General features: G+C 42.0%; 1 protein-coding gene across 3 annotated transcripts in view; it reads left to right on the top strand.

Annotated features, from left to right (window-relative positions):
* Positions 1 to 1,464: 1,464 nt before the first annotated feature.
* LOC137588882 (voltage-gated potassium channel KCNC1-like) overlaps positions 1,465 to 23,544 on the top strand; it is a 48,057-nt gene continuing 25,977 nt past the window's right edge. For 2 of the 3 annotated variants that reach the window (XM_068306196.1, XM_068306195.1), the window contains exons 1-2: positions 1,465 to 1,604; positions 8,741 to 9,428. In XM_068306196.1, the coding sequence (XP_068162297.1) occupies positions 8,808 to 9,428 (621 nt within the window). In that variant the 5' untranslated portion in view covers positions 1,465 to 1,604; positions 8,741 to 8,807. Of the gene's footprint in view, positions 1,605 to 8,740; positions 9,429 to 14,896; positions 15,027 to 23,544 lie in introns of those variants that run through there. The other variant, XM_068306197.1, reaches the window with a different exon arrangement.

The raw sequence follows: 23,544 nt of genomic DNA, 5'->3' as shown, positions 1-23,544 counted from the left end.
TTTAAGAGTTACAGTAGGAAGCTGAATATTGCTGAGCTGACCTTTTGCCTTGTTTTGGAAGTTTGTTCCTCCAGTCTGAATGTCTGCTGGTGACGCAGGTTGGACACAGCAGATCAGAATTCTGCTTATATTGTTCTCTCTACTTTTTAAAAAAGAAAAAGATTGACAAAATATTTCTTCCTATTTATAATAATCTCTTTGCCCATTATTGAATTATTCACCATAAACATAGTCTCCTTGGAACTAATTCCAAATGCTCTTCACCAAAAAGAAAACATCTCACTGTCTCTTCTTTACCCATCCATTTTCTGTCTGCACTTTGCTCTCACAAGAACATTTTGTGGTCAAGGGAAAATGCTGCAGTCACCTAAGCAATAGCCTTTTGCTCTTTTACTGCTGTTGTAATTTTCATGAGGCGATGAGTTTCCTGTCAATAAGTGCATCAGCAATGTTGCAGATCATTGTGGAGGTCTGGTAACATTCAAATAACAAGACATTCATTCAGTTTTAGCATTTGACACTTGTACCCCATAAATTATACAATTATTTTATTTCTAGTACTTGTCTTATTTAATAAATTATTATTATTATTATTATTATTATTATTATTATTATTATTATTATTATTATTATTATTATTCATACTCTGTCATACAACCCACCTGCTCCTCTGCTACCACATGACTGCTGATGTCAGCCACGCCAGAGTCAAGGCTGGGAACCTGTAGACAAAATGGTGTTTGTGCGTCCGTCCAGCAGAGTGAGCATGTGTGGGCAAATGTAGGCTAAGTGGGGAGGAGGCAAATTAAAAAAAAAAAAAAAAAAAAAGGAATAACAGCCCATTAAAAAGATGGCAAAACATCAACACAATCTTTCCTCTTCGAGCTCTGCGGTGTGTATTTTTTTTTTTTTTACTGTATACGCAGGCCTAATATCTGAAGTTCAGCATCCATATGAGAAATTAGCCTCTGTATTCACCGGGTTCCTCCCACCCCTCAGTCTTGTTCTCTAATCCGCCCACATGTATCGTCTGAGGAAAAAAATAGTGCAGAAGGTGACGCTCCTCCAAAGGAACAAGAGAGAGGCTCAGAGAGGGAAAGGCAAAGATAGGGGTGTCTGCAGACTGCGTCTCCACTGAAACACTTGGAAAGGGGAGATTGAATGGTAGCTGCATCCTGGAAGCGTAGAGACACTTTAACAAAGGCTGGCAATTATTTTTGGCAATAACAAAGAGGTGGGAGAGGGGCTCTGAAATCGAGGGAAATAGCAACAAAAAAGAAAAAAAAAGAAGCCAGTTTTCAAAGGGACTTCTGCTTCATTTCATCCGAAAGACTCATCCCTTGCCATCATCAGCATGACCATAAGCTTTAAGTAACATTCGGCAATAACGCTTTCAAAACGAGATTTTCGGCAACTGGCGCGCACAATCCTATTTTATTTATTATAATCGGGGGGGGGGGGGAGAATCAACTGAATGCCTGCGAGAAACTGGATACTCTCTGAAATCGTAAGAAAGACCGATCTAACAAAGAAAACTACATTTTGATTGATCTATAAGCTTGATGTGCGTGTTTCTGCACGCACTCGAAACGAACCTGAATCAAGTGAGTATTAACCGTGTCTGTGTATATGTCTGTATGGTGGTTTTATTCTACGTTCTTCCGTCTAATAAATTATCATTTTTGGGCCAGATTTAAATAAAGAAAAGAAAAATGCAGCGTCTGGCGACCTACATTCAACAAGTATCGTTTTATTCACGATATTAACTGCGAATTTTCTCCTGCTCGGTGTTTTGATACAAATCTGGACAAATCAGAATGTGAAATTGCTTAACTGTATCCTGAACCTCATCTCTCTATTTGGATTCTAATTTCTAGGTTCTATAACATAAAGGGAATTGTACTTTTACGCAGCCTAATTTATTTATCCACTTATATGACGTTTAAAAAAAATCGTTTTTTATCAATCTTAACATTCTTCATTGCTCAAACGGTGGGTGTTTCCCCATCTACACCTAGATCATGAGCAGTTTCATGCCTCTGAGGGAATGTGTATGCATGCATTCCCCCTCTGCATCATTGTGTGTGTGTGTGTGTGTGTGTGTGTGTGTGTGTGTGTGTGTGTGTGTCTGTCTGTCTGTCTGTCTGTCTGTCTGTCTGCATAAGCAACTGTTTCCATGTGTGTGTTTGTGCTTCTGTCTGCATGCATTTCTTTTACTGGCATGTGTTTGTGTGTGTATATATGTGTGTGTGTGTGTGTGTGTGTGTGTGTGTGTGTGTGTGTGTGTGTGTGTGTGTGTGTGTGTGTGTGTGTGTGTGTGTTCCTGCGACAGTGTGGCAGCACTGGGTAAGTGTCAAGGCCTGAAATGGAGGTTTGATAAAGGAACCACGGGAGGAGAGTGAGAGAGCTGACACACAAACACACGTGAGCGAGAGAGAGAGAGAGAGAGAACAAGAGAAAGAAGAGGAAGGTGTGTGGAATAGATGGAGGGGGAGAGGAAGGGGTGGGGGGACACGCATTGGAGCGGAACCACAGAAAGGACATGGCGTCACTGAGATCTCATCCAGGAAGTCTGTAGGGGCAGATAAATGTCTAGACGTGGTCTTCTTACCCTACAGCCCCCTTCTCCATATCACCTCTCTCAACTTGCTCCATCTGCATTCCCCTGCATCACGTACAGAGCCTCTAGTTTCGTAACGCCTTCTTCTTCCTCCACTTTTCAGTGCCTCTCTAGCTTTTCCTGCCAACTGGCTCCAGTGTGCTCTTCCTCTAATGAGAAGAACACACTCACCCCCCCCCCCCAATCCTGCATTACAAATCTACAGTTGCTGCTATTTTTAGATCGAGGGTAACCCAGAAAATACCCCTTCGATTTTATCCCAAAAGGGAACAGCGTGCTGTCACTGGGTGTGATTGGTAGAGCAATGATGGGGGGATCGAATAAAAAGAGGGCGCTGCTGTTTAAGCAACGCCAGGGATAAAATCTATTTTGAGGCAGTGATTGAATTACGCATCTGTCTTGTCCTGTGTTTGTGTGTGTGTTTGTCTTGCCTCTGACCCTTCCCTCTCTCCTCACCCGTAATGAGGTGAGGAGAGAGGGAAGGGTCTGACCAGCTTTAGAAAACTTTCTGTCCTACAACTGAGTCTGACCCGGCCTCTTTAAAACCTCTCTGTTCTCTATGTTTGACCTTGAGGCTCAGCCCATCCTCACCCTTATCCTCTCTCATCTCTTTTATTTTTCTGTTCTGTTTTCATTCTCATCATTCACAGTGAAATCCAACTTCTCTCCCTCCTTCCTGACTGCTGAGGGTCTAATTGGTGACTTCCATTCTCCTGCTCTGTGTCTAATCCCTGACTAGTTCACAGGTCAGGAGTTGGTATAGTAATACCTCTTCTCTTGTCCCATTTGCCTGCCTGCCCCATTGCACTGCCGGATCATAATGGTGCTAATTTTACAGGAAGTCAAGCGTCATTAATTAGAAGTAGACAGCTTTAAATGACTTAAGAGGGAGTCCAGGAGTGTGAGGGTCAAAGCCGTTTGCTCTCAATACGTATTTTTTAAAGAGCCAGAATTTAAATCTGGATATTGAGGGATTTTAGCTCAAATTCATCCAGGTCCAAAAATAGAGTTCCTTCCAGACATGATACACTATCCCACAGCTTTTTCCCTGGCACTCAGTGGTGTTTAAGGATTTTCTGACCTCAGCGATACCAATCACAGCTACTTAAAGAAAGCTGCACTCCCTCTTCTTCCATTACTTGTTTCACCCTACATGAAGCCTCAACCAGCGGGCATATCCATACAAAAATAATCCCAACATTTATTCTCCTATGGGCAGGAAGGATCGTAGTAATGGACACTTGCTTCAGAGCTCTATAACAGACTTCATCTCTGTTGGTCTATTCCTGAACATGGCCTTATATTTTAATCATCTCTAGCCAGCTAAAAACTGGGAGTGCACAAGTGTTTTTTCTTCTCATGAAAAAGTATTCTAGATGGTAAGACGACAGCATCATCCGGGGGCATTGACCAATAAGCACAAGCCTCGAGACCCCCAGAGTGGTGTTATTGCTGCAGTGTGTGTGGATTGGTCGCGCCCTGGAGGTCTCCTCACTGGTTTTGATGAGTAGAGGAGCTGCCGCTTGTTGATATCCTCTCTGCTTGCTTAATTGATTGGCTATTTAGTTCAAGCTTTTGGGAATTGGCTGCTGGTGAGTTTTATTATGATGAGAAAAACTTTGTTTTCCTCTTCAGTGTACATTAGCTGCCTCTGAGCCACTGGGTCATTGTGTGGCCTCACCCTCCTTTTTCTCCATCCATTCATAAAATTAATGATTTGGTTTCTACTCATTTGCCTCTCAGAGCTATGCTGTGCTCACACTCGCAGGTGCCTTACCTTGGTCCATCACTCCTTGCAGAGTCGCACCATGAGGTGCAGTGAGAATCGGAGGTGGGTGGGGGGGACACTGTGGTGTGACACCGCACTAAAAGGGGAGGTGACCACTGAGGTTTTACGGTGCTGCAGTACCCTTCTCACTCCTCATGAGGTCTCCTCAGCACTGGGGAGTGCATGACAGGAGAGGAGGATAAGGAAGAGATGAGGGGGTTAGGAGGGAGGGAGCCGATATTGTTGGAACAGCATGAAGCCTTTTGGTTACATCTTTTGATGAGGTAGCAGGTGGGGAAAGATGGCTGCACGCTAGAAACCCATTTATAATTTGTGCTCCTTCTCTCTCTCTAGCACACACACACACACACACACACACACACACACACACACACACACACACACGACACGCTGCTCATTTTTACCCCTTTTCTTGTTTACATTCCTCTCCTCGTTTCTTCATCACCTTCATTTCCATTCCTGTTATCGGTATTGGAGACCATTTTTACCCCCCCCCCATCTCTGTTTTATTTCTCCTAGCATTTCACTTTCTCCTCTCGCTCCACCAAACCCCACTCGCCTCCTTCACCTTCTCCATCTCGGCGCTGTCTCCCTATCTCTCTCTCTTCCCCTCTGTGTTTGGTAAAGGTTTTTGCTTTTTCTGCCAACTGCTGGGTCTGTTCCGCATAGTCAGCACTCCAAATTCCTCCCTTCCCTTCTCCCCCCCCCCCTCTCTCCCTCTCTCTCAAGTGTGCACTCTTCTCCCCTCCCCCCGGTTACTGCTGCTGGTACCTCACAGTCAATGCATCCCATAATCCTGTGCTCCCTCCCCCCTTTTGCTGCAGTGTTTCTGCTAATATATATTAGCGTCAGTGCAGCCTTCATGCACAAGCAGTGTGCACGTGTTTTCTCTCTCTCAGCCCCATCCTCCCCATCAGACCACTGCAGAAATTATATCGCTTTAAAGACTCATAATGATTAAGCCTCATTTCTTAGCTTCTTGTTGCAACCAGGTAAGTGTGTAATTGTGTGTGTGTGTGTGTGTGTGTGTGTGTGTGTGTGCATCTGTGCATGCATGTGTAGTGTGTATGTGGTTTCCTCCCTCTCTCCTTGCTTTCTTCTTCCCCCTTTTGATTGTGTGAGTTTGCGTTTGTGTGTGTGCGTGTGTGTGTGTGTGTGTAATGGTAGGTAGTAGTAGCAGGGTGGCGCAGGACATGGTGGCCAACGCAGGAAATGATGCAGCAGAGAGAGAGAGAGAGGAGGTGGTGTGATGGTTTCTCCTCCACACTCCCCCCCCCCCATTCTTCAGTTTTCTACTCACTTATTTCCTTCTTTTGTCTGCATCCAACTATCCCACCTTCCTTCTCACCTCTGCAATCTCTTCATGGAGCTTCTGTGGCTCCAGTTCTCTCTTCCTCATGCTCCTCGACCCCCCCCCTGCCCATATAAAAAATATCATCTTAAAAAATGTGTTTAACACCCTCCTTTTAAATGCAAAAATATCACATGCCCTGAAGTCAATAAGTCCAGAGATCTACTACTTTCCCCTCAACCTTTAAAAGCATAATAGTGATAACAGTTTCAAAGAAAGGTGGGAAAAGCAGATAATCACTCTCCAATTTCGATGTACTGCTTTATTAAAATATTTTTTTTAAAAATCAATGAACTCACCACAGAGGTCAGAGGGAACAAAAAGGCACTCAACCACAGTTACCGACTTGTGGCTGTCTGTGTATAAAATATTCAGCAGTTCACCAATAAGGCACACTTTTCTATGAAGTAGAAGTCAGAAGCAGAATTACAAAGTGAGACCCAAAAAAAGAAGTCATCTGTGGGATAAAAGTTTTCTTAGCGTGAGCCTATGAGCTGCTTCTGGGAAGTTTTAGCATCCTGGTAGAGAGAGTTTGTCCCACAGAGGGAGGGAGAGAATGCCACTGTCCGTGGTGCTGAAATATAATCCATCCCACAACATGAGCGGTCCGCGCTGAGAAGCCCCGCAGGACAGAGCAGACTGTACACAAAGATGTTTTTTTACACTCCTGACCTCATTTCCAAATTCTGTCATTTTAAGTTTTACTGCAAGTTATAACCAAATTAGAGTTTTTTATTGTATGAATGCAGAATTAAGTAATTTGGCAGGCTGGTGTATCAAAACGCTGAAACTAGTGCAGGATTTTTTTTTACATCAAGCAAACAGATTTAATGCTGCTGCAGCAAAATGTTGCAAAAGCTTGGAGACAAGCCTCTGCAGCATACATTCCAGTTTTGTTAACTGTGTAAGGAATTTGTGACTTAATGTTTACAATCTCTGACTGCATTCCCATGCATAAGCCTTGCTTAATAGATCTTACCTGTGTGTTGTTAAGTCTTGTTTCCAGGATCTTCAAAAATGAAATTTCAAACCAAAAGAAAAAAAGAAAAGAAAAAAATTTAACTGAAATCTGAAAATGAAGAATCTAAATGTAAATGTTAGATGTGAGGAGAAAGACACGAGAGTGCAAACTGCTCCACGAACAAAAAGTTGTTTCTTCAAATTAAGTGCAAGGCAAATTGTTAAATTGTTACACACAGATTAAAACACTTATAACAAGTGGATTTCAAAGTAAATTAAAAGTCTGAGGAGAGAGAGAGAGAGGGAACGTTATTCTGGGATGGGAAGAATGGGACAGGAAGATGGGGAAAAGCGAAAGAGATGAGAGGAGAAGCGGAAGATGTGTCTGAGTTGTATGGAGTGGGGAAGGTGCAGAGGAAGGGAGCTGGGGGGTGGGGGGAGGGGGCATCGGATCGGAATGAAACCGTGTTGTGAGGAGGAAGAGGAGGAAGAAATGAAGCCCTAATATTCTCCTCCTTCAATGAAATGTGATTCCTTTATGCGGAATATGAGAGCCAACGAGAGAGAAAGCATGTGCGTGTGCTATGTGTGTGTGTGTGTGTGTTTGTGTGTGTGTGTGTGTGTGTGTGAGAGAGAGAGAGAGAGAGAGAGAGAGAGAGAGAGAGAGAGAGAGAGAGAGAGAGAGAGAGAGAGAGAGAGAGAGAGAGAGAGAGAGAGAGAGAGGGAGAGGGAGAGAGAGAGGGGGAATGGGGGAGGGCTGGTGAGCGCTCAGCAGAGGAGAGGAGGTGGGGGATAGTGGTGCATTACTTTGAATAGAAAAAAAAAGGTTAACAAATACGATGTGTGTATGCATGTATTTTATTTTTACTTATTAATTGATCTTTTTAGCTGTGAGCGTGCGTCTCTGTTGACGCGCCGTGAGCCCCTCGGAGGCTGCAGGTGAAACATCTGACCTCGCTGGGAGGAGAGAGAGCAAATAACCCTGGGTTTTTACTGCAGCAGAATTCATTCACTTTTATAGTGCACTCTCCTTTTCAATGCTCTTCCTCCTCCCCCATACACTACATCTTCGACCCTCCTTCTCCATTAACATGGAAGACACACCATTACACTATAAAGCTGTTCACTATGCTGCATTCACTTTTTTTTTAATCACCCCTGTTTTACCCATAGTATAAAAAAAAACTCCTCCTCATCCTCCTCCTTCACCCTCCACATGCCTTTACACGCGCATGCTGCATGTGTAGAAGAAAGGGAGGGGGGGGGGGTGCATTGATATAATTGTGAATCGTACGAGTGCGGTCGGAGGGGGCTGCAGCAGTGTGTGAAGCACGGACACAGGCTGATTGAGGAGATCTAACATTAGTACGGACACCGCACTCTCGGGAGGCAATTAACACGCATTCACGCACAAGCACACGGGGCTGCGCCACCTTACGTCAGAGAGGCAAAGGGGGCAAAAGAAGCAATGAGACCAATCCCCTGTTTCTCTCCCATATTTCTGTCACTCCTTCCTCCTTAGACACTACTGAATGCAGTGAAAAGTTAAACCCGGTTATGCCATCAGCATCAGGAGAGTGAATACCGCAGGAAAGGGAACAGAGGGATACCAACAGCATCCAAACCCACCCCCACCCCCACCGATCGCATCACAACAGTTTGATCACTATCAACAAATGAACCCATGAGGATGCTGACTCATGAATGTCCTGAAAGCCGCTTGTTTTCTCATGATGCACTAATAAGTTTGATGCATCTGTTGCTTGTTGAAAACAACTTTGCATTCCATGGCAGACCCCCCCCCCCACACACACACACACACTCCAGACACCCATCGCACCTGCATACCTGCATAAGGTCATTTTGTGCCCTTTTATCATCTAATTATCCAGAGAATAACAGCACACAGCAGCCTTTGGCGCGCATTAGTGCCAGGCTTTTCATTTTTATTGCAATGTTGATAATCCACATGTATGTCTCCCCTCTACTAAAATTTCTACCCCTTTTTCTCTCCCCGCAGACTCCTCAGACTCCTCCTTCCTCCTCCCTTTGGTTTCTCTCATCCTCTCCCTCCCCCTCGGTCCTCTATGCTCAGTTCGGTGTGTGTATCCTCTTTCAAAGGGCGCAAGGGTGGGAACAAGTCGTCCAACAAAGCATGTTACAGCGCAGACATGACTTGTCCGTCGGAAAGCGAGAAAATCGTGATAAACTGCGGGGGGGTGCGGCATGAGACTTACCGGAGCACCCTGAAAACGTTGCCCGGTACCCGCTTATCGTGGCTCACCGAGCCCGACGCGTTCAGTAACTTCGACTATGATCCCAAATTGGATGAGTTCTTCTTCGACCGCCACCCGTCAGTGTTTTCCTTCATCCTCAACTATTACCGCACTGGGAAGTTACACTGTCCCAACGATGTGTGCGGCCCCCTGTTCGAAGAAGAGCTGGCCTTTTGGGGCATTGACGAGACGGACGTGGAGGCATGTTGCTGGATGAATTACCGGCAGCACCGGGATGCGGAGGAGGCGCTGGACAGCTTTGAGACACCAGAACCGGACGCACCGGACGACGACCCTGCGCTTGGCGGTGCGGATGGGGACTTGAAACGATTATGTATGCAGGAGGACGCGAGGAAGGCTGGCTGGTGGAAAACCTGGCAACCCAAAATTTGGGCACTCTTTGAAGACCCGTATTCCTCCAAATACGCACGGGTGAGTTACCCGCGTCTCTTCTGGTCTGGAGGGACCGATTTTCTGTTTTGTTCCTTATTTGGTGTCATTCCTGGTTTATTCACAAGTTTTAAAAACTTTTCTTTAATGTCCCGTCTACATTGCATTGCTGATAAACAAGTTCTTCATAATTACCTGCAGACCACTGACTGTTGTTCCGTGTAGATCTTATTTTAAGTACCAGGATATAGAATTGCTGATAGTGAATAATTAATGCTGGTAGCATAGGCGATATGGAAAAAGGTATGGCAGCTATATGGTATTGGTAAAAGGGTACTAGTTTAAATTACTACCAAGATCTGTGTCAAACACATCACCTCCATCTTATATATATAGCATCTGATATATAGCATGTTGTAGATGAGCTGGATTCACACTGAATGCCGTTTTATTGCGATCATAATTCCTATCGCAGTATTCTGCTTCTTGAGCAGCTTTAATACGCGACTGCCTTCAGACGCAGCATCCGCTGCGCTTTCTGCATTCAAACGCCTTCATTAAGTCGCATTTGTCCGTTTACGATTCACATCAACGCGCCGTATTTCATGTTCGAATTATTTACTGTAGCGCCGCAATGAGGACGCTTAAAGCCACCGAATCATCAGCATTCGGGTGCATGTCTTTCCCCATTATTTTCCCCAGGTAGCACTTCAGTCTGCGGTGCTGTTTCTTCGCCAGTCCCTGCTGTCCCAGTTGACTGCTACATAGCTTTTACGCACAGTGTTCTTGGCTGTTACGCATTACTTTCTGCTTTACCGGAATGCGTTAACATGTAAATAGTTAATCATTTATATCTTAAAAAGTAGTCATACGGTTTTTGATCATACAAAAACCGTATTACAAGTAGAGTAACAAATACTCTTGGTTGTGGGCTTGTGGTGATTTTCTTGTTACGCACCAGGTACAGACAACTTCAGCTGCTTGATCTCAGATGCTTTGATTTGTGTTGTCTGTAAATTTGAGTTTGATCATGTTTGTCTTGTACCCCATGTACACTTCTATATCTCACTGTTCTGAAAGTGTATATGGACCCATGGATTCTGTGGATGCATGTACTGTTATCTTATAGTTGCCCATGTAAAACCAGACAGTCAGCAGACACCTGCAGTGGCCGGTTCGCGGCAGCAGAACAAAGATAGGTGGATGTCTGTGAAAAACATAGACCACAATATGTTTTAATATAATAATGTTAAGGATATATACACTTTATATATAATAGCAGATGTAGACAATAGCTGAACACTGATACACTTACAAACCTGTGCTGGCACCAGGTAATGATCTATACACAGCTTTGGTTTCACCTTGGAAGAAGAAAGTGTTTTGGTCTGTGATGGACAGATGCAGGTTTTGGCCACCTGAGCCATCTCTGTCGACCGGGGATCAGGCAGGAAGTACTTCTCTAACTGTCACTCTCATCCCAGTTGGATTGATTTTTTTACACCCCTCTGTCTACTCTTGCCCCATGAAATAGAGCGGCACATACTTGGACATCTTTTTGCAGAATGTCCAAATATTGCAGAAGAGAGAGATAGCATCAATGTTTGGATTGTGAAAAAAAAAGAAAAAAAAGGATTTGGTTCTGAATTATAAAGAGAGGGCAGCATCTGCAGCTTCACTGTGCTTTGAATTCAAGGCACTGTACCTGCTGCCCAGATGCTAGACTGTTGTGTATTATATGATGTAGTTTTACACCACACGTACTGATTGCATAGGACATGATCTCATGAATAATGCAAGAACTAACATTCATTAAGTGTAATGGCTGCAGTGGTGCTATGTGATGCCACGATAGGGTACAGAGGAGATAGTGAGATCCATTTCAGTGGTTGTGCAACATTGCCTCCATTTGTATGTGAACAGAGCCCCATTTCTTTCTGTAGGTCTAACTTGCCAGTGCGATACGTCAAACATTGTGGTGACCCAGATTACTGATTTTTTCCCCAGCCTTTTTCTTTCTAAAAGTATGTGACAGGACCCAGTGTGGCAGAACCATTTGGCCCACTGGTCCTGAGAGATGCAAATTATATGTGAGGAGAAAAGACGGATAAATGGAGAGAAGCTAGGACAGAAAAAAATGAGATGCTGATGTTGAAATACAATGAGACAGATGAGAGAGAGACTCAGAGAGGAAGAGGGAGATGAGAGGAAATAAAGGGAGACCGGAGGAGAGACATTACTCTAATGATTTAAGGGGGTTGTGTTTGCATGGCTGTGATGTAATGCATCAGCAATCAATGTTTTGGTCACACACACACACACACACACACACACACACACACACACACACACACACACACACACACACACACACACACACACACACACACACACACACACACACACACACGAGGATCCTTATTTGATAATTTTTTTTAAATCCCCCTTTTCCTTAACTCATGATTGTGTGTGTCTTGCTTGTGGATCTACCGTAGTGGCACACACATGTAAAAACACACACATGCTGATGTCTGTGCTGGATTTTCTGCTGCAGTAGACAAGGGAGAGAGGAGGGGGGAGCAGTGGAGGACGAGGAGAGAGCTGGTGTGTGTATATGTGTGGGGGGGTGAGGAATAGATGTAGTCAGAGAAATAGAGAAGGGGTGAGTTTGTTGCAAGAAACAGAAGGAAAAGGAGAGCTGGTGGGGGACAAGGAAGGAGAAAGGAGAGGACGAAGACAGGTTTTGAAAGAGGGAGGAGGGGACAGAAAAAAAATGCATGGTGGGGGTGGGGACCCTTGTTTTTGCATCCTCGATTAGCTGTGGAGACTCAAGTCTTCCAATCTTCCACCCTGGCCCTCCTGCTTCTCTAATGATTGATAATCAATTGATTATCTTCTCTTTTTGCCTGTTTTAAAGTCATTTTTCTTTTCTATTTCTGAATGCTTATAGGCTGTTGGATGGTAATGCAACTTTTCAGCTGTTGTCAAAATTTATGGATGTATATATTTTTGTTTGATGAGGTGTTGTACTGTATGATTTCCATCTGATTTCTTTATTGATCTGTTCCTGGTTGACATAGATCTTGTGGTGTAGCTTCATGATGACACAAATCTATTCTTTTACAGATGTGTTCCTGTCTATTTTACCTCTTAATTTTTTTCATTTAAATTCCAGTCTGCTTCATCACAGTTATTTTAACTTAATAACTCAGAGCCCAGTAGGATTGATGAACTTTTATTGTTATTTTTCCAGTGTTTTATTATTGAACTTAAGGTAATTTAAATCGTTATTACTTGTCTTTCAGTAGAGTGAATATTTACACTAGAATACTGTAGATATTATTTGAAGATAGTAACAAAAATTGCCCTTAGGATAAGAAATCCTTTTGAAAAATGAAGTGACACTGTCTCAGGAAGAAATATTAAAGGTTTCAACAGTATTGAATATGCCTAGTGAAACTTACACAGATTGCCAAGGAAAAAAATTGTTTTAGATGTGGAAAGTCTAGACAAATTAGCTTTTTATCCATCTCAGGGTTTTGGTGTGAGCCATTGGAGCAATTGCCTGTAGAATTGTCTTCCTTCTCTAAGATACAATGAAATTATTGTATTTTACAAAATGTGCAAATAATTCCTAGATCCTTTCCTTTATCCAGATAATCTCTAAAACCTGAAGCATTATGTACTGGTCCAATCCCAATTCTTCTTCCAAAATATGAAATTGCGGAAACCTGTCCATGAGAATTTTGCATGATCAAACCACATAGCCAACCCACCAAGCAACTGCCCACAAAGCAAGTAATCAGCCAAACAATCAAGCAAAGAACCCATCAATACAATAAAGTCTGAAAACAAAACAACCTTGCCAGTGGTAGTTATTTAATAAAAATGTGACATGCAGATTATAAAACAAGGAAATTCCTCTTTGAAAAATAGGAAATCCACTGCTGATTTTTTGGATGTTGTTTTATACTGTAATTCCCTCGTCCCACAATTGTAGCTGTATTTTGGTCACTGCTTTGAAATAGAAATGCACAGTTGTCTTTGTCAGCATTCTCCTGACAAGACCCATTTGTAGCTCAGTGTGTACAAGATGCCCCTTTGCCCCATCCGCATTGGACTTTCCGTGCCTGTATTTGATTAGTTTTTGGTGGAGCAATGCCTCGTCCAGAGCATCCCTCTCCCTGAAGGTTATATCTTGTGGTTCATTGTATGCTTTTCTTTTCCACAGTGTCCAATGGTGGAGAAGACAATGCTGTGATAAGCACAAATATGATCTGCTACTGTACTAGTCAGGCTCAAAACAGGTTGTCTCTGGGTAGAAAATCACTGTCGTGGACAGAAAATTAAACAATGTACTGATAGAGTTGGAGTGTATATATAAATGTGGTGTTGGGTGGAAAATAGCATCGCCTACAGCAGGGCTCAGGTGACACTATCATTTCTGTCAGGGACATTGCATCAAAGTTTTAGGGACAAAGACTTTGTACAGAGTAGTTTGGTCATCATCTACTTGTTTCAAAGTGGGTCAATCCTGATTTCAAATAATCTTGTGAGATATTTTGTACTAGTTTCTTTGCCCCAAAGTTATACGTATAATCCCACAAACAACAGTGTCTGAGTCTAGTCTGAGTTTAAAACGAGCTGCTGTGCAAATCTCAGCAAAATCTACATTCTGCCTTACATCATTCACTTGAATTCAACTTAGTTTATCATTATTATCATTTTATATATTTTTCTTCATAAATTCTTGTTATTAATATTATAACTATGACACAGGGAAAAGTATTGGCTGAGCTTGCATCTGTATCCCAAGCTGACAGACTTTTACTCACAAATCTTTCGCCCTACTGTGTTAGCACTGATCTGAAATGAAGATGATTTCTCAGTGTTTGGTGTACAGATTGTGCTTTTGTGAACTGAAAGGTCTTCAGTGCGTTGAATGACTTTCAACAGTAGGGTTTGGCACCCTATTCAAAGTCCCTATCCCGCTCTAAGGCGTATTTCCCACTTCCATTCTTGTTACTGTCCTTGTGGGCTGCATCTGAAAATAGCAGATAGGAAAAAAGAGGCCTTCATTTCATTTGTTGGTGGTAAATCTGTTCCTCCATAACTAGTGAGAGCACACGCCTGTGTACTTGTATGATTGTTGGACACACAGGCAATGGTTGTAACCAGCCTTCTTCTACCTTGAACATTAGAAGAAGGATGGACAGTTATTCTAATCTACTCACAACTTTTACTTGACTAAACCCTTTGTCAGCAGTAGATGCTAGCAGGGGTGTGATAATTACTCAACCTGACTTTCCTATCTGCAATTGGTGAGTGTTTTCTCTTCATATTTCAAAAAGTGGAACTGTAGACCATCTCATGTTGTGGTCACATCTCCGGAAGTCAGAGCTCTTCTGTTTCCTGCTTTGTAACTTGAGCGCTTTCAATCGGTGATGCTTTACTGGATTGATGCTTGATTTCCTTCGACAGGAACAGAGGCGTGTATTGAAAAAGAGGGGGTGGGCTTCAGTGCAGCAAAACCAGCAGTGTTTAATTGTATCTCTATATGAGGGATAGTTTCTATGCAGGAATTAGTTTAGGTTTCCCAGGTGGTTCTTTCTTGCTGTCATGGCTGAGAATTTTCCACCGGTAAGTTCACCGTTTAATTTTTTTTGTAGTAAAGACAGAAATTTTGTTTCTTGTTTAAGTTTGATAAGATTATCAACAGAAAGGTCAGTTAGCTTCAATCATCTCAAAGAAAGCACAAGGAAAAACTAGAACCAATGCAATCACAGACTGCAACACCCCGCGAAATTCCTAAATTCAACATTTTACCCTGACCTACTTGCATATGTCAAAGATCAAAGCTAGTGCTTTGACCTACTGTCATAGATCAAAGCACTAGCTTTGATCTATGGTCTTACTCACACTGGTCTTCTCCCTCGTCTCTCTATCTTATCCGGTTCCTGAGTGTACAAAAGTTGAAATTTGACCTTGACCTAATTTTCTCAAGGTCAAGGCCATGATCTCATTTTCATCCTCTTTGCCGCCTGAGTAATGTGCTTTTTGTTTCATCTTTCTATCTGCAACAGTTGCGAAGATATTTGGTGGACTGACGGACAAACGGACGGACAGACGAACACACTGACAATAACAATACATCACGACTTTGAAGCGGGATGTAACAAGTAACTTTAAATGTAAGAGCAAGTTAAGTAACTTAAAAACTCAAACAATATAATTTTTGCCACAGCAGTTTATGAAAATTATATAACATCATTTTCTGTGCTTTCGATGTGCTGGGAGAACTAGGATAGCTGTATGCAGCTAAACTCAGCCAACCTCCTGGTGGCTCTAGCTCTATATAGTCATGAGAAAGGTGTCAGCTTCACTCTTCACAATGAACTGAACATGTAACTGGAAACTGGATTTTCTCTTTCTATATTGCTTTGAGGCTTGCATCACATTTCAGACAATTTATAGTATTTAACATGAAATGAGTTTGCGAAAAAAAGAGTTTCCCTATCATGCAAACTACCTTTCTTCTTCACAACAACAGATGTTTGTCATCCTCTGTTGCTGAATCAGCATTTGAACAGTAAGTTAGTTGGACCTTGTGGTAAATCCTAGACGTTTTGCTCAAATGCTCTAGGGTTGAAATGATTCAGGACATTGGCATGGTTGACAGCTTGCATGGTGCCAGAGCCGATTACAATGGTGGGAGTCTGAATTCTCTAAATGGGGCAAATCTTGTCAAATCACTTGAGAGCAGTGCATTGTGTACTACCACACAGACCGCCACTCGCATAAGCACATGTCAACAAACAAGTGCGCTGTGTGTAAATACTGACAGGGAAAAGGCTGTTGAAATTGCGTGCTGAATCAAAACTCCTTTCACTGCATCAAGATAGTCAATTATTCATGAGCAATATCCAGCACATGATGAAACTAAAGACTTAATGTGGTTTGGGAACACATCACCCACTTCCAGTACAACATGCATCTTACATTTCACCCCCTCAAACACCTGCATGCACATAAATCACTTTCATTGCACTCACCTTTACACCCTGGCCTCTACTCTGTAAGTGTATCTGCCCATAAAGCATTTTTCAAATGTTACACTCTTACAGCGTTCTGATAGGTCACTTTATTTGACACACCTCCAAATATAACCCTTAGGCTCACTTTCACACATGGAAGTCACGAATACATGTGTTTAACAAAGACATAAACTTACTGAAGGTTATTAAGTTGACAGGTGACATCATAAACAAGCTTTTCCATCAGTCAAACGTTGGAGTGTTGAAAATCAATTAAGTTTTTGTTTTACATTTATTTATTTTTCATTCTTTTTATTAACTATCTCTATTTTTCGGGGAATAAATACCTGTAGTCAGAAAACAGAGTTATCAGAGTCAGTGGGACACCTTCTGATAGCTTGCTCCATCCAACTTGCATTCAGAAACATTTATTTTTTTTATATATGTTTTTTTATCTCAGTGCCAGAACATTTTGAAAATCTGGTTCCTGACTCCTTCAGATTGCTCCATTTTAAAACGTGAGAATGACTTACTAAAACTTAAACATTGTAAAATGTAAAGCTAGTTGAACAGCTTTCCTTTCCGTCAACTTATTGTTTAATTACATAATTTTTTGCATTATTCCTGTGAGTTTCTTGATTAACTGTTTTTTCAAAAAAAATTTTTTTTCAAACCAAATAATTAAACAAAAATACTGAATTTGCTATCACAAAATGAGTTAATTATTCTAAATTACATCAGTGATTTTACAATAACAGCACTAATCAAATCATACACATTGAAACCTGGGGGTGGTTACGATGTTGTCATTAAAACGATTGTCTAACAATTTTGTGTGTGTGGTCGGCACCACGTTGTTAGCCTTCGGCATTTAAACCTTCAAGCTGAATCCCTGCTCATTTCCTTGGAAATTGACATTAGAGGGCATCATTCCTGTGTGACCATCTGCTTCATTGTGATCGTCCCTGCTGTCCAAGTGGCAGCGGCGTGTCTAAGAGTCACATTCAAGACTGGATTTAGATGCAAATTCATCAAAATGTCCTGTGTAAGTTTGTCGAGATGTCAGGATTCTACTATTTCATTTTACATTATGAGCAACTTGACCGAGGAAGGCTGACAGTGGGATATATCTAGTCTTGTGACATTTCATTATCTCTTTATTATGCAGCAATGAGGTACAGTACGGTTACTGAAACACAGGGGACAAAGACGGGATAAAGGACAGAAGGCGTTTTAGTAAAGAGGAGGAGATGTAGAGACTGTCGTTCATAGCAGCTTTTAAAATAGGGACGGTTTGACCAAACTTGCTTTTACGTATCTCGAACAATGCAAGCTGGACCGGAGAGGATTGATGGGGGAAGGGGAGAGGAAGGGAAGAAAAAGGAAGATTGGCTGAAAAAAGGGGGCTGCGTCACAAGGACAAATGCACATAGTATGCTGCAGCAATCTGGAGTGAATACAGCACAGAAGAGAGAACGGACGTGTGTGTAGTTCACTCACCTCCATGCAGTGTTTGTCTCCAGAAATGTGTGAGAAGACTGCAGTGAGGTGGAATAGAGGAAACCTGAATGCTGCAGAGCTGATTTGACATTGTGACGTGTTTCTTTAGAGTCGTTTGTGTGTGTGTGTGTGTGTGTGTGTGTGTGTGTGTGTGTGTGTGTGTGTGTGTGTGTGTGTGTGTGTGTGTGTGTGTGTGTGTGTGTATGGGAGAGTGTGCAGATAGAACTGTAGTGTTAGGAAGTAGAGTCATTTGAGGAATATCTGGAACCGAAATATGTTTTTTGATCAAAATTTTCATATTTTCCAGCAGCACTGACCTGAGTCAGTATCTCTAGCTCAGAAAATACAGTGAATGCACGGATTACCCAGAGCAGAAGCTAATTATATCTGTAAGTTCAGCACTACCTCTTTCCAACCCCCTCTTGCATTCATGTGCTTGATGAGCCTTATTCTCACATAGGACTCACGTAGAAAGTATGTCTTGCATGTATGTGTTCATGCAACATACAGTATGTTGTCCTCACAACAGCAACTGACATTACCCCCCTTTTCCAAACCTGCCCTTTCCTGCCCTTCAATGTCTCGCAGTGTCCCGAGTTAGGTGACCCTTTCACTGAGGTTTGCAATCTCCTGGCCGTCCTGACTGTCCACCCTTGTTGACTGCATTTCCCTTCAGAAGAACATGACTGCAGTTTCTCTGGGATGGAAAAAGAAGAAATGAATTTGATATCCCCTTTCATATCATGTTCAGCCTGTTATCAGATTTCATAGGAATGTTTCAAAAAAGCTGAGGGGCCATTAGATCACAAAGCTATGAAAGCTGATTTTGCAGTGGTGGAGCCACTTCAATCAAATCTCTGTCATGTTGTTCCAAGAGAGGGGAGAACCTTATCAATTGATAGTTTAACAAGTGAAATATCAAACAGTTATTTGTTTATTGCTGCTCAAACTTCAACATTTATCTGATCTTTTATAATTGCAAACCATTAGTCTTTAGATAAATGAAATACGAGAACTCAGAAAATAATTCTCTGTCTGTTCAGCACAACAACCAGAGCTGTTTCACATACAAGTTGTCACTTTATCCGTTATTGGTGTGGAAAGATTGTTTTATAGCTGCCTTAAAATCAATAGTGTGATGTGACTGTTATTGGTCATAATTTTTTGCCTCAGTGATTGTCCATTTTTATCTTCTGACATATAATGACCATGAGCTATAACCATCGGCATTTATGTTTGTTCATTCACAATCAATCAGCTTCTCAGCATTTTGATTTTTTTTTCAAATAATTTACATGTATTTTATTTTATGTACTTAGAATTTTTGAAATTCTTATTTTTTGATTTTCCATGGATGCATAATTTTAAGCTCATCTTCACCACCAATGTCAGGTGCAGGTAGATATGCTATGCCTTACTTTTTATTAACTGCATTCAGTGGACGATGTAAAATCAACATCTGAATGTTGTAACTGTAATAATCCTAGCACAGCTCACGCAAGGAGGTTGAGGGTCATAATTGGCTGAAAGCAACTAAAGTAATTCATAATTCAGGATGTAAAAAAAAAAGTGATGCTGAAAAAAGAATGAAAGACATCTCTGAAGAGCTCTCCCACTCTCCCTGGCTCTCTGTTCATCCTTCTCTCGGACTGTCTGCTCAGTTTTGCTCGTCCATATCACACGCTATGTCCCTGAAGGGAACTCTCTCTCTCTCTCTCTCTCTCTCTCTCTCTCTCTCTCTCTCTCTCTCTCTCTCTCTCTCTCTCTCTCTCTCTCTCTCTCTCTCTCTCTCTCTCTCTCCTGGCGCTGTAGTTGTTCTCTTTGTCTCGCTCAAGAGTGTTTTGCTCTTAGGTGTAGGTTTTTTTTAAAAAACAATCTCACCCTAAAGTTGCAAATCCTTCAGTTATCCTGCAGAGTTTCTCAGGATATGTTAGCAATGATGACAACAGTGATGATGATGAGGGTGATGGTACAAGTGAAGGCTATTCCTGTAAGCCTCTCAAGGTTATACTCACGCTGCACGCTAAGTGGATACTTTAGAAGTCTTTGAGTGATGGCCTCAGTCATTCACCTAAGATAATAGATTAATCACCCAATCTCAGTCCAAACCATTGTTTCGGTTGCCCTTAAGGAGAAGGTACTGTATTCTCATCATTTAAATGTTAATTTTTCATGCCTCGTTCATGTGCTGATTTCAGATCATCCTTCAATGTCTTCTTATCTTTGCTGACTCTGCAGAAGTGGTCACCCATTTTCTTTGCCCTCTGGAAAAAACTTCCGTCTGTCTTTTCGGCTGCTGTTCGTCATACTAATGCTGATCAAACGTCACCATCAGTGCATATCGAACAAAAAGCTCTGCTAATAAGATATTATTTGTCTTAATGTCCCTGTCAGGGTTGCTCACCCTCAACCTCGGTTAATCTTTCATTGAGCAGTTGGCTGGATTGAACGATCATGATCTCGCTCCTTTACATTCAGCCCTTTATGCCAGCTATAGAAGCAGTATTTGGCTTAGTCTTGTCCTTGGTGCCTGAAAGCAGAGGCTAACGCAGTGGTTGTCATGGTGACAGAGAGCCAGGCAGGGCTGTGGTAATACTGTAATGATAAAGCTCTTCTGGATGGTGCCGCAGTAAACATAGCGCCACTAGGGTCCCGTTAAGGAAGAGCGCAGCACACCGCTGTGCATGCAAAAATGCCTGTAGGGCTAAAATCAGCTCTGACAACCTCTCCTTGGTTAAATCACTTACATTCATGCTCAGAGAACACCTCCCCCCCTTTCTCTCTTTTTTTATTATTCTCTCACTCTCCAATGCCCCGGACTCCCCCGTTGATTAGTAGGATTCTGCTCTCCTCCACTCATGTTTTTATCCCAATTCCCCCATTCTATCACTCTCGCTTCACTCTTCATTCCTTCATTGAAATACAATCAACACTCACTTTCATCAGCTTCCCTTCCCAGTCTTTCTCTTTTTCTCTTCCCTTCTCTCTCTCTCTCCCTCTCAAATGTGTTTTTTTTAATTTGGTCGTCTCTCTTTTTCTTTCTTCATTTCCGACTCACTCTCTTTTAAATTTATGTTGATGATCTTTCCAAATCTTATTTCAGAGTCTAGAGAGTGAGAGGGTTTCTGTTGGGCCTTGAAGGTCATTGGGCTGCAGGTGTCGCACATGGCGGCTTCAGAATGGTAAATTCAATGCATGCAATGTTGAATGAATGAATATTACAGCCTGCATCTGAATCGTATATTCAGAGCGGTAGAACGCACACGTGCATGCCTCCATGTTACAGTGAGGAGAGGAATGGAGTGAGAATGAATCCAAGGTGATAAGTAATAGTGAGGTGACAGGTTACCAGTCCTCTTTTTCATAGTCCACCTATTTCCACCTCTTCTTCAGTCCATGTCTCCACTCATCCTTCTCATCACCTCAGTATAGTGCTCATGTAGCTACCACTCACTATCTGTGATCAACGAGAAGACACACACACACACACACACACACACACACACACACACACACACACACACACACACACACACACACACACACACACACACACACACGTGCCACATGCCTGTTTGATAAACAACTGTAAGTGTATTTTTCATTCACGTTCAGCGGGCGTACTCCTCCATCGTTCTCCCCACAGCAGATCTCTTTACGCGACATGATGCTGCATATTTAAAAGGGACTGGCTGTTGTGAGGGATTGATCAATATTGATCTGATATTCAGTTCTACAGTTTAATCTGCTGTGCTCTGGCATCTGGAAATGCTGTATGATTCAATTACCGAAACCATGAATGAGCCTTTGTTTTGTCAGCAGCAATAATGCATTGTGGCTTTTAACTGTTACACTGTTAAAATTATTACTGCAAAGTAGAATCAGTTAAAGCTGCACTCAGCGTGTTAATATTAAGTGCAACCCATTGTTAATATCTTCACAGACCTGCATTCATTTTCTTTTAATTTTACTGAATTGGCTCTTTGCATTTCCAGCACTGTTGTTTCGACAAGTTTTGTCTTTCAGTATCAATTTTTTTAGATTGAAATGTGATCGTAGTATTTCCTGTGCATGTGTATAAGATTTCTCACCCGGGACCAATTTAGAGAAACAGGCTGAATCTGGAGAGGCTTTTCAAGTTGAATCACAAACCTCATGTGCCGTCTCTGTTTTCCTACTGTACCAGCGAGACAAGAAGGGCGGAATGCTTACAGAATGTGACATAGGTGTGGGAGTATTTGGGAAAGTATGAGTAAAAATTATACACTGATCTGGATTTTGCGCTGGATATATTAACAACAGCATATTATCTATTTACTTTTCCCTTCCTGTTTTGGTTGAAAAAGGGTTTCACAAATTATCATATTGAAACAGACAACAATCTATTGATTACATGTAATAGCTGACACTATGCGCTGCATTTATGAGTGAAAAATTAGCTTTTTTAAATTGTTCTTATCTACAAAAGTGGAAGGTTTGTATTTAGAGGACTCCCTGTAGTATGATCTAATCCATACCTGATTATGAATTGTTCTCTTATTTATGTACGTATGTGATACTTTAACCTCGATCATCCAGGTTCTGTTGGGTTCTGTTGGGTTTCACCGCGAGAAACCTATTTGGGATAGGATAGGATAGGATGGCAGTGCGTGCACACACACCGGCTCCTCTCTCTTCCGCTAGAGCAGTTCTTTTGTGTTTTTTTTACTGCCTGTGGGTCTGAGAGGACTGTAATTTCATCTGTGCTGTATGTCGTACATATAAGGTACATTTGACAGTAAATTTGACTATGACTATAAGTATGACTAAAAGATTGCTGATTTCCAACAGTATTGATTTTTTTGTGAAGCAGCAGAAGATGAATGAATGAATGATTTTTTTTGTGTGGGGGCGGGGTTGGTGGTATTGGGTGATTAATCGGCCGTCTTTTTTGCATCGGCCTTTTAAAATCTATTATTGGTTGACCTCTGATATGATCTCTTTGACATGACCCTTCATCGCATCGCCTGCAGCTCATTGTAAATAAATGGCTTAATTTGACATTCTAGTCCATCGTGAGTGAAATGCATTCATTTCAATGTGCTGTCTAGACAACATGTTTTAGTAGTAAAGCTGAAGTCCTTCTGGTAACAGAAGTAGCTCTCATGACTGTGGCCTGTCATTCACCGTCAGCATTCAGTCACTCTTTGTTTTGCTTTCCGATTGCTTTTAAAATCCCTCTTTACGTGACACAGGGATCATCAGAACAAGGAGCCACCTCCTCGTATCTTGAGAAATACTTTTGAATCATCAATATTTTGACTGTTGGTCCTCATCTTCTCTGTGTTTTCCTCTGAATAGTTTCAGCTTTTGTTTTTGTGCTTCTCCTCACATGAATCCACATCGTCAGGTCTCTCTCTCACTTGTATGCCTCCACCTGTGTCTACACCTGTGCACTGCACATGGAAGATGTGTACCGCCCTGCCTCTTCTCTGTGTTGTGTCCACGTGTTGGGTGTTTTACAGTAATTTCAGAATTGGTGTAAAAGCACTATGGACCGAAAAACGCTGACAGATCTCAGTCATTTAAGCCTCATGACTTTCCACTGGTACTGTTCATCGTTGCACCTCAACCATTACTATATT

The sequence above is a fragment of the Antennarius striatus genome, chromosome 21 (genome assembly GCF_040054535.1).
Source record: "Antennarius striatus isolate MH-2024 chromosome 21, ASM4005453v1, whole genome shotgun sequence".
NCBI classification, from domain to species: domain Eukaryota; kingdom Metazoa; phylum Chordata; class Actinopteri; order Lophiiformes; family Antennariidae; genus Antennarius; species Antennarius striatus.
The sequence above is the reverse complement of the archived record's forward strand: the minus strand, read 5'-3'. Positions and strand labels throughout refer to the sequence as shown.